Source organism: Molossus molossus, unplaced genomic scaffold (genome assembly GCF_014108415.1).
Source record: "Molossus molossus isolate mMolMol1 unplaced genomic scaffold, mMolMol1.p scaffold_m16_p_7, whole genome shotgun sequence".
Taxonomy (NCBI): Eukaryota; Metazoa; Chordata; class Mammalia; order Chiroptera; family Molossidae; genus Molossus; species Molossus molossus.
In genome coordinates, this window is record NW_023425401.1 from 50,101,528 (window position 1) to 50,114,280 (window position 12,753).

The 12,753-nt window shown below is 35.6% G+C and overlaps 1 protein-coding gene across 1 annotated transcript in view; it reads right to left on the bottom strand.

Moving 5' to 3' along the window:
* The window catches only part of SEMA3E (semaphorin 3E), a 253,085-nt gene that overhangs the window by 81,099 nt on the left and 159,233 nt on the right, over positions 1 to 12,753 (bottom strand). Inside the window, exons 3-4 of the mRNA XM_036246960.1 lie at positions 12,130 to 12,189; positions 9,433 to 9,552 (exon numbers count right to left, since the gene is read on the bottom strand). Of these exons, the coding sequence (XP_036102853.1) occupies positions 9,433 to 9,552; positions 12,130 to 12,189 (180 nt within the window). The remainder of the gene's footprint in view (positions 1 to 9,432; positions 9,553 to 12,129; positions 12,190 to 12,753) is intronic.

Genomic DNA, 12,753 nt, shown 5'->3' on the forward strand with positions numbered 1-12,753 from the left:
GACTCATTCTCTGCTTCACTGTAGCCTCGGGACTAACAGTTAAAAATAAATCACCTAATCATACACATTACGGTTCATTCTTACTAAGAAATACTATGCAGACATTTAAATAAATGAGATAGAATGATTATTCCCTAACATATACAAAGGAATGCCCATGAAGTATTTTTGAGTAAAAATTGTCAAAATAAGAACTTCAGGTAGAATATTAACATGTTTTATTACTATATAAACATGCATATACATTTCAAAAAATAAACATCAAAAGTTGATACCGGAGCACGTTCATATTTTGTTTTATTGACTCCTTCCATGTATTCATACTTTTAACTGGGAAAAACAAAAAAGCCCTCATAGCAAAGCTCACTGCTCCCTAAGGGTCTGACCTGCTACTTCTTAATTAGTTACAGTTCTGGCCCAGCCAAACCTCTGCTGATCCTTCATTCCCCAGTGGCCAACAGGAAAGTTGCTCAGCAACACAGTATCACTCGATTTTCTCTCTTCACCTTCTCTTTGCTTACAGGCACCTGGAGCTGGAGAGGGAGGCTTTTTAATCTCTCTCTCTCTCTCTCTCACACACACACACACACACACACACACACACACACACACACTGCAAAGGAGAGCTGTAAGTGAAGTGTATCAAGCAGTCTACTTGCCAAGAGCTTTCATAAAATCATTGTCAGGCAAAACCAGGACAAGGAATCCTATTGTCCTTCCCACCAGAAGATCATGTCACCCGCTTTCATTATTAAGACTGACAGGAGAAAATCATCTGAAGGAGCAACCCCTCTATTCTGAGACATTTTCAAATAACTTTAGGGATTTTAAAACCACACAAATGATAGATTGTAAGATGCTGGAGAAAGTGTCATGCTCACCTTCCAGTGCCCTGGGATTATAATACTACCTTTTCTATCACCTGCACTGAAAAAATATCTTTTGATTTGCAGTAAAGAAAGCATTAAAAAACACAATGTAGTAAATGGCTGAGTGCCCAATGGCCTAGATACATAATTTCTTTAACAATATTGGTTCAACCCTGACCGGTTTGGCTCAGCGGTTAGAGCATCAGACCGCTGACCAAAGAGTCTCGGGATCAATTCTGATCAAAGGCACGTACCTGGGTTACAGATCAGTCCTTGAGGCAACCAATCAATTTCTCTGTTTCTCTGTCTGTCTCTCTCTCTCCCCTCCCTCCCATTCTGTCTGAAAATAAATGGGTAAAAAAGTGTTACCTTTAACGTTTTTCACCTCTTAATATAACTGCAGCTAGACAAACAGAAATAAACAAGGATCTAACAGAAACCAATTAAAAGAATAAATTTGGAAATCTTTGGAATTGTGTGAGTTTAGAAGCTAGGTGTGGCAAAAGTTGACATTAAACAAGGTAATTTGTGAAATCAAGATATGAGTATTTTTTTTTTTTTGTCAAAAACACGAAGAATATTAAATACAAGGCATACTGATCTCAGTTGTGTAAAACAAAATACTAATATCAGTCATAAAACCCTGACAGGTTACTGTTTAAACTTCTAGAAACTGTTACTATTTTTTTTTGGTTATCCCAATGAATTCTTACTCTGTACAATAAGAAGAAACTGAAATTTAATCTACTGAGAAACAAATATTAAGTAACCGTAAGGAAAATACATCTGATAAAAATTCTTGTATTAATAACATGTATATTTCAATGTATTTTATATACTTAAATGTTATTGCATAAAAAGGTTTAAGCTCTAAAGGATCTATGGGATAATATGTAAAATATATGACTCTAAAAGGCAAGAATCCTTAGGTCTAGTCATCTCTTACTGCACAGCACAAAATATTTAACTAGTGAATACAGACTAGAAAAATACATCATTTCTAGTCTATGAAGTACAAATGTGAACTGACTTAGTAAGAACATTGTATGGGTACAGCTTCAACATATCTTCAAAGGGATTTTATACTGGACTGAGGTATATATATATATAATCTTATGATTATAAAGCTGATAATATTCCAACTTAAATAGCTTAGCTGCTACTTTCTGTGCTCTATAAACTTGTCTCAAAATCATGACTGCAAATCAAAAAAGTGAATTATTGCTTATCTTTGGTGCCAAATACATTTGCATGAGTGATTTATTCTGCATATTTAAAAAGTGATATAAAATAAGCTTTAAATTAAAATACACTGAGAAAATATACCCTACACTAATGAAATGTGGCAGTAATTTATAGTCAAATGCTTATGCCCTTAAAGGCACCCCAATTTTCCCATACTTGGGTAGACAAATTCTGGAGATGGCCCAACCATTCCTTCATCTTTATGGTTCTTACAAGGAGGAATGCATGATTCTTTTAAGAAAGGAGCTACGGACAAATTTAAAAAGAATGACTTCATTCCTTACCTTTCATTTTGTGACTTTGCCTAACATCCCCAAGAAACATCCTCCTAAAACACTCTTACTAATACAATCTTCCTTTCCTGAATACGATATGGAAAGGATAGTATGGTAGGCAGAATGATAAGGGCCCTGAAGATTCTCACTCCACAAAGAGACATCCGGTAGAATCTCCACCGCTTGGGTGTGGGCAGGACCTACAAATACAATACTGTGAGAAACCACTCTCGATGTTAGTACTTTATATGGTGATGGTATTGTAATTCTTACGATTAGGTTACATTAAGTGACTTCTTCATAGTATATAGGACAGGCAGATTCTTTTGCTGGCCTTGAAGAAGTCCAGTGCCATGTTGTTATAGGGCCACGTGGCAAGGAACTGCAGGTACCTCTAGGAGCAGAAGCAGCCCCTGGGTGACAGCCATTAAGAAAGTAGGGACTTGGGTCCTACAACTGCTAAGCAACTAAATTGTCCCAACAAGAATTTAGAATATGGCTCTGGGGTCCAGAAAGATCACAGAGAGATGACAGTCTATGAAACATCTTGACTTCTGCCTTGAGAGACCTGGAGCAGTGGGGTCAGCTAAATAGTGCCTGGAATCCTGCCCCACAGAGACTGTGAGGTAATACCCATGCGCTGTCTCTAGTCATTTGTTTTGCAACATGGAAAACTAATACAAATAGTAACATGCTAATATCATTGTGCTAAAGTCATTGTGTCCTGAGAGAAACTTGGAGTGTTAAGTAATAAAACTGATTTTAATTTTGTAGGAGTTCAAGGCCTTTGCCAATTCTCTAGAAATATATATTTTATACTTGAACCTCTGGGTTTTTTAAATGCAAACCTCTACATTCAACATACAGTTCCCATTTTCTTTGAATGGTGAATAAATTAGAAGTAGATAAAACTTGTAGTATTTTATGTAGTGCTTTATATTTGTATAGCATTTTATTATTTAAAAGGTGCTCTAAGACATTTGACCAGATAGCAACAGAGGCACACATCCTCCTCTCCATAAAGTCCCCCCAAAAAATATATCAATCAAATAGAAATGAAAAACCAAAAGTTTATGGACAATGCCTACAGCAAAACTAGCTATTAAGCATCTCCATTAGCCCCCAAGTACCAGCACTGCGGATGAACTACTGTGAGCTATAAACCACACAGAGTATTAATCTTTTTTTGCAGGAAGAAGCAGAGAGAAGGAATCAGGTTTTGTCAAATCTGAGAAAAAAATAACTCTCAAATTCCTACGTGCTCACTTATAGTGTAGCATCACTTTAGAACAACAGCTGAATGGGGAGAGATTTTTGCTGATTTAATCTGTGGGTGAATGCAAGGAGAGGGATTAAACCCTGCAAACCCTCAAAATGAACCTGCCCACCTCCCTTCCAAGAAAAACTGTAAAGAATAGAATGCAATGTTTTTCAAGTATGGGGTAAAGAAGGTCAAAGACAAAGCAACGTTCAGATAAAAAAAGAAGATATCAGAGTCAGAAAAAACACTTTGTGTGTGTGTGTGTGTGTGTGTGTGTGTGTGTGTGTGTGTGTGTATAAAGTCTCTGTATTTTTTAATACTTCACAAAACAAAGCACAATGGTGGGGACTAGAATGTAAATGTAGATGCTCATTCTGATCTATACTTCTGCCCTAAAAGTTTAAGAAAACAAATTTTATACAAAACTGAACAACAACAAAGATTCCATTTAAATCCAGGTCAATATTATCATAAGAAAAAAGAATAAGGTAAATAACACTACTCCAAACCATAAAGTTTGTTAAAAGATATGCCAGAAAATGTATGAGAACCAACTGTAATTTAGTACTTCAAAAGACGCAAAAATAAATTAAGATGATAGAAGAAATAAAAGAAAAACATAAAACAAATTTGGAAAAACTCCAAATGAGGTGAAAGAATGCAGGAAGGTCTTTGAAATAAAAAGAAAAAATCATTTTGAAAATGAAGACTAAACTAGAAAGAGCATAAGAGCAAAAAAACTGCAAAAGTTTATGCCTTTTAAGAGGGGGAAAAAAAAAGGTGAAAATTTAAACAAAAAATAGGAGTGAAAGAAATCATTTGACCTGGCTGCTTGTTGCACAGGGGTATCCATTTGTGGAAATGATTTAGAAGACAATCACATGTTTTGTACCTTCTGTATTTATATTATGCTTCAATAAAAATTTAAAAATAATGAAATAAGATAAAAGTGATTCAAGAGAAAGTTGGCTTCAATCCTGTATGCCAGAGAAAGTCATGGTTTGCATTCACATTTACTAAAACTCCTCTCATAAATGTTTTCAAAGACTTTCCAGGTCCAATGACACTCTACCTCTGAGTCAGCTGTGCCAGCTCCCTCACCCGTTTTCCTCCTAACCCTCTTAGTCACTCCTTATTTCTCTACTTTGCAAGCATTTTCTTCCTTTGCCAGCCTTTCAAATATTGGTGTATTGTTGTTTCTGCTCTTCAGATTCAGCTGTTCTCCCTTTTTACTCAAATTCTCTTCCTAAGCAATAATATCACACCTCATGATCTCAGCGCTCTCTCTCTCTCTCTCTCTCTCTCTCTCTCTCTCTCACACACACACACACACACACACACACACAGTCCTGTATATCCAACTGTTAATGACATCTCTCCATTGAAAATCCCACAATCCCCTCCTCTAGCAAACCTGCTCTCCATTTACCCCTCTTTACACAAAGAAGGTAAGTGGTCATATCTTCTGATTTGATAAATAATTTAAATTTCTGTATCTGTTGTGCTAAGAAAACCTTTCAACAATCATACACATTTTTATATTCTCCCCAATATTTCTTTTGCTTAGCAATTTGATTTCTGGGTTAAATGTGTAATATTACTGTCTTTATTTTGTCATTTTTTTAAAGTCACTTCTTTTTTTTTTATCCTCACCGGAGGACATTTTTCCTTTTTTTGTTGTTGTTGTTATTGTTGTTGTTGTTCAGATAGAGCAGGAGGGAGAGGGGTGGGAGAGAGAGGAAGAGAGAGAGAGAGAAACATCAATGTGAAGGGACACATCGAGTGGCTGCCACCCACGACCAACCAGGGCCGGGGACAAACTGCAACAGAGGTACGTGCCCTTAGCGGGAACCGAACCCGGGTCTCTCTGGACCGCAGGCCGACGCTCTAACCGCTGAGCCAAACCGGCCAGGGCTTAAGTCACTTCCTAATCTTCTGCATGCTAGTTAATCATCCAAAACTGTCCTCTCTGTAACATTAATGATGTTGCTTATCGTTTTTAATGTTTTTTTCGTACAAAAGTGTGATTCTGAATTTGCACTAACCTGATTTGCTTTACATTACCCTGTCTGCTCAGTCTGTTTACACTAATATTCTCTAGACATTCTACTGTCATCTAAATAATGGCATTTTTTAAGTTACTTTGATAAAGTGAGAGGGGGAGAGAGAGAAAGAGAAAGCAAGTGAAAGAAAAAGAAAGACCAAGAGAAAGGAGAGACTCCTTTAGGGACCATTAACTCCCTAGGGTTCAATAATTCAACCTATTGTGATATTTAATCTATTCCAACTATACCCTCTCCTAACTCCAGGGTCAATTTTTTTAAATAACTATACATGGAAATTAAAGAGTTACAACTGAAAAATACCAAACATTTTTTCTGTTCTCACAAAACCTACTCTGCCTCCTTAGCTCCCTCTTACTGTTAAAGACTTTGTTTTTCTTCCCAAGCAAGGAATAAAATGGAATTGTTTTTCAATTCCCTGTCATCAGCAACATTCAATAAAATATTAAGTTACATAAACTCCCCTGCTGAACAGCTTCTCACGTCAGTTCCACACTTCCTGTCCTTTGCTATTGTGATAACACTATTAAATATCCTGCGATCCTTTAATTTCTCTCTGCCTTTCATCTCTCTCTGCTTGAACCAATCCAAAATATTACTAATGTCATGTCAATCAAACACTGTTCACACTCCTCATGGTCTGCATGCCACTGTCTAACGTTAAAATCCTCCACTAATTTGTCCTAGCTTCATACCCTGCTGTTCATGAACCAACTAGACTAATGCCTGCAAACCTATTCCATATGTGCCTGCCTCTAATTTTTAATCAAAGTATTTGCCTTGCCTATAATAATTTGTAATTTCTCATTCTCTCAGAAATAGAGTTTGGGGATTAAATCTCACAGTGCTCTCATTACCATATGGCCACAAGTCCTTCTTATGTCATATACAAAATTTTTTTCAAAATATGCTTTCAATCATATTAAATACCTAAATATTTACATGAGAAAAATATTCAGTATCACACATATGCAGGTCAATTACACAAACTTCCAGTTCTGTTAATGACAATGCAGCTTGTGTTGAACTAACTGTACTGTAGATAATGATGATGAATTAAGTAAAAATATATTAAAAACATTATTTGAAGGTACTGGAGATTAGTTAAGAGCAGAGAGAAACTGAACAGTTATTAATTTAAGGAAATCCCCAGTTAATATTCTGATAAAGGCTAGACTCAATCAGAAATCTGGAGACATTTTAGCTTAGAAAATCACAGAAGAGAGACGTAAAGTACCAGATTAGCTAGAAATCAAGAAGACATAGCCAGAAACTGAGTGAGGCACCTTGAAATCTGTGGGTAGATTCTCTCCCAAATCCTTGGCTGACACATGAACCACATGCACAAGCACACCATGAAACGCAGTGGCCGGAAAGTTGAAAGACATTTGTGACTGCTGACCATCACAAGAGAGCTTTGAGTTTGAATCCAGCTAAGTAAACTGCTGGTAGAATAAAAATCAAATCTTTTCAAAGGATAACAGAATCCAGGATCCAGACTGAGAGCATATTATCTATGTTGTCCAGTACACACAAAAAAAATTACTGGACATGAAAAGAAATAAGAAAATATGATCCATAGTCAAGAGAAAAGGATGTTCATGCAAACTTACTTTAGGCTGACCCACATGTTAAAATGAAAACACAGGGATTTTAAAACCGTTGTTAAAATATGTTCAAGGGCTTAAAGGAAAATATTGTTATTATGAATAAAACCGGGGTAATGCTCCGTATGGAGATAAAAAATATACAAAGTGAAAGTTCTAGAACTGAAAAGTACAATATCTGGGATGAACCATTAATGGGGTGGGTTTAACATCATATTAGATATGTCAAATGATAGAACTAATAAACTTGAAAGTAAGTCAATAGACCTTATCTGATTTGAAAAACAGAGAAAAATATTGAATAAAAATGGATAGAAAGTTGTTGATCTATGGAACAATGCACAAAACCTTAAATATATATATTATATATATAATATTTATATACATTTATATATTATATATATTCCTTCTTCTTTGTAAGTGTGTGTGTATGTATATAGACAGATAGATAAATGATAGATAGATAGATAGATAGATAGATAGATAGATAGATAGATAGATTAGATAGATAGATAGATAGATAGACAGATAGATAGACAAAGCCTGAATTTACATCAGAAAAATATTAGAAGACCGGAAGCATTTTTGAGAGGCTGAAAGAAAAAAACAACAACAACTGTTGACCCAAAATTCTAAATCTGAAGCAAATATTCTTCAAAAAATAAAGATGAAATAAAGACATTTTGGATAAATGCAAACTGAGACAAATTGTTTTCAAAGATCTGCAATGCAGATGTATATATTTTGATTTGTACATATGTGTACATGTGTTTGCATATACATAAGTATGTATATTTGTATATACATATGCATACTCTGTATATTTGTATATATGTAAATATTCTAACTCTGCTAGACCTACTTTTGTTTTACATCTCCATCTAAAGTTCTCCTATTATATCATCTGCACTGTTTCTTTAAAATAATTCAGTAAATGTACTGTGATGTGTTTGTGCATGCTACTTAACTTTAATCTCCAACTAGGGGTGGTTAGTTAACATTTAAAATATGCCAAAACTGGACCTATAAGGACACTTAACAGATGAAGTACCTCAATCAGGGCACACCCCAGAGGCATCTTAGCGTAAGCACTTCAAATATGGTTAATCACATGTGCACCTGAGTGTCAACTAGTATAATGAATATCAGAAGTAACTTTTCACTAGAAAAATGAATGTTGTTTTTTATATGTGCTGGCTGAAAATATTTTATAGTCACAGCTGCCCTCTCATAATTGGGATATAAGAATCAAGAGACTCTAGCTGCTCAACTACAAAATATGTAGAGCTCTGTTCTATCTGCATCCCACCCTACTTCAGGACTATGCATTCTGACCCAAATGAAAGGTAACAAACACATCTTCGTATCAGAATGTTGTTTAATATTTTTCAGAGTGAAACTGTGATGTAAGGTGCTTGAAACTGCCTAAAATAAATGAGAGTTGACAGTTACCCAGTTTGTTGAAATAGGTTATATGACTGATCTGCAAGCCTGCTTGTTAGTCAGTATTATGTGCATGGCAGAATTCAGTGGAGATTTGCCCTCATTACACCATATCACCTCGTGATGAGTCTGGGGGAAAGGGACACGGCTCTCACCCATCCTTCTTAGCTTGTCAGTTTGCAATCTCTCCCCACTTCCAATTCCACTTCCCTACCTCACTAGGCTAAGGAGTCAGTACAGAATCAACAAGTGCTTGCATGCCCTTTATAAAATACTATATGTAGTCATTTTATTCATATACATTTATTTATATATACAGGCATATATAAATCCATGTATATATTCATTCCAATTTGGTGGATATACTAATAATATTTATATAAGAACACAATAGGGAACCTAGTTTCGTAGTAAGAAATATTTTTCAGTGGATAAATTAAGGAAATGAAGTTGTTCAGTGAATGAATACATACAGAATTACTTGGTTCACGAATTTTACAGCTGACAGAGATTGCAAAGGCCCTCAGAGATCATTTCTCTGCCTCAAGCAAACTGAATCAGTATTTTACAAATGCTTTTCTCTTTCGCTGAGAAAACCCCACAACGTTTTTTTGAAAACAAAGTTATTTTCATCATTTTCACTGATGGCAGTGCATTAAATTGTTTTACCCCCAAATGGTGTCCAACTCTGATGAAGGTGCAGACTGGGTCGAAAGCTCCAGTACCACAGGTCAGGAGGTGTGTCCGATTATAATGATGCAAAACCCGAACATAATTTGCACATTCACTCTGAAGCAGAAAAGAGAAAAAGAAAAAAAAGAAAGAAATTGGTCAGTGGAATAAAAACGTTTAGCTCTTTTTGTTTTTGTTTTTCCTAACTCCAGGAGTGTCAGGTGTAATTCTCCCTTGGCGGAAGGAGGTGAAAGGGGCAGATGACAAAGGACAAGGAGAGCAGAAGAGACCTGGGGGATGGTGCACGTTTTTGTTAGCAGCGATGTAGAAACTACTTTTAATAATGGGAGTGAATCATTTAATGAATTCTAGTACACACTGAGAAATTGTAAAAAAGCACTGTTCAGAAATGTATTCAAGCGTACAGTTTTCCATGGCAATGTGTTCCACTAAATGATTAAGTTATTCCGAACACTATAATTTTTTTAGAGGATATATAAATAATGAATCAGCATAAAATCAGAAAACCAATAATTAGAAAAAGCTTCTTTACTCATAAGAAAACATATGCAGAATTTAGTAGTATATTACAGAGTTTTAATGTTTGGGAAAATAAATGATAACTTTAAGCATAGATTCACATAAAACACTTTCATAGAGAATTTCCAAGTAAATAGAAAGCTAGCTAATAAAAATAACATTTCATAATGATTACACTAAGATCACAGTCTAGGGATCAGCAACCTTTTTTATGAAGGATCATATAGTATGCATGTTAATTTTGATGAGCAATCTGATCTCTACTATTTACATTCTGGTTACAACTACTTACCTCTGCAACTATAGCATGAAAGCTGCCATAGACAATACACAAATGAGTGTGAATGCCTGTGTTCTAATAACACTTTATTAAAGCAGGCCACATTTGGTCCATGAACTCTAGTTTGCCTACCCTGGTATTGTAACTGTAAGCTTTTTGAGGAAAGAATCTTTATCTGATACATATCTGTATTGCCCAGAAAATCAAACACAGTACCTAATACATAATACATGCTTAACAAAATTTTAACACATCAATCACTAGGCAAGTTTTATGATCAGTATGCTGAATGAAAAAATGTTTTAAATTGCTTCAAGCCAACTGAGCTAAATTAACTCTAGCAAATACCTTGTTGGCAAATTAGGTATTGCTACGTCATTTAAAACAAATTATGAGACAAATACTACTCTTTTAATAATATAATATTGATATTAATACATGCAATAATGCAATAATCAGTACATGTAATATTTTATAAGGACAGATTGTGACTTTAAAGTCTTTGATATAACAGTGTTAAGATAAAAAGCCAGCAGAACCATCCCACCATAAACAATTCAGTTTATTGCACTACTGAACTGATTATCCAGGGCACATATTTATTTCTTCAATTTCCCACTCATGCAGCATTTTATTCTATGGGTGACCCATATAGTTGGAATAGCATAGGGAAAATATTCTATTCTCATATTGCTATAAGCACCTGCTTTTCATCTCTTGAAACGCTGTCACATCTTGACTGAGCCAATTAGACCACATTTTGGCTCCATAAGGCTTTGACTGACAGAGCCTTAGAGTGTGTGCAATTAGTCAGCATCACGCTGAGGACCAAGGCAGCAAGAATGTCTTGACTCATTCCTTGGCTGTGACCCAGCTGCTGCAGAGAACCGAGTTGGCATAAAGTGTGTTAGTCTTTTACATGGTATTATGCTTTCTTCCTGAAAAACAGGATATGTTAACTTTCAAATAAAGATGTGCTTGCCTGTCTCCCAAGATGTGCATGGTGCCACCGGCCAGCTGCCGCCAGCAGGTGACGGTCCCTTTTTCACTCGTGCTAGTGTGCTAGCACCTCTGACAGGGACTGTGCTGCCGACAGCCTTTCTCATCACACACTGCGGAGAAGCTATGGAGAAGTGGAACATTGAATCTGGAAGTGGGAAAGACCCTTCAAGAACCCCTGGAATACATAGGCATGTTGACTGCTTTTGCCTTTTCCTTTCAAATTTTTTCTTTTTTCTCCTTTTTGTTTCTGCCTGTTTCTAATTTAAATGAAGTGAAATGAAATATCACAGAGTGTGTTCAGCTTTTCCTCAAATTAAAAAATTACCTATAATCATCCCCCCCCAAATACATAAGAAATAAACATTCGTGTAAGGAATATATAAATCTGAGTTGACTAAAATATAATAACACAAAATAAAAGACAAGTTCTGGATGGCACTTCATCTCCTTTTGTTCTAACTTTACACTGAAATTAGTTTTTAAATAATTATATATATATATGTATATATATGTATATATATAATGTATATGTTTGCTTATATTCCTGAAGTGAATTGCACATATGCTTTTATAAAATTTTTTTTCCATTATTGATTTGAGAGGGAGAGAGAGATAGAAACACTGATGAGAGAGAACATCGATTGGCTGCTTCCTGCATGCACCCCACTGGGGATCGGGCCCACAACCTGGGCATGTGTCCTGACCAGGAATCAAACCAGCGACTTCTTGGTGCATGGGTCGACGCTCAACCACTGAGCCACGCCGGCCGAACTACATATGCTTTTTAAAGCAAATTAAAAGTTAGGGATTCAGTACTTTGTGATCAATGAGAGATGTAATTGATGATTTAATTTACAATGAATAATACTTACTGCATCTTTTCCTTTCATTATGCATTCTTCTATTTTCAGTGCTGTACTGGGCCAGTGTATCTGAAATAAAAGATACTGTACTATTATGCAACTGCACATAAAAATAAACCACACTGAAAATCCATTTCATTTTTTTCTGCAATACATTTTCATTTTGTTCTATTTTCTGAAAGGATAAAGCAAGACTATCTTCTTTACATCATTATTTGCATGATTAAGACACTAATTTATCTTTGAGATTTCAATTCATGCTAAAGTTTTTTGTGCTTTTTAAAAACTTTTTGAAGGTTTACCTCATGTCTCAACTCTTCCGACGCCATGCACACTTTAACCAGCCAGCTCTATACTTAACCTGCCTTACATAACCTCTGCAGTCCGGTCTGTCTCCTGACCCTGTCTGTCCCTTTAAGTCAGGCACCTCCATGGCTTCCCTTTGCATTTTTACCACTGAGCACAGAACTTGGTGTGTGCTGGACTCAGTAACATTTGCTGTATGAAAAGATTAAAGAATCAGTGGCTTTTTAAGTGTTTATTTATAATGTATCACCTAATAATACACCTCATAAAGGTCTTTACTTTTAAAAACGTTATTTATGCTAGTTTCCTATTGGATTTCAGGTATTT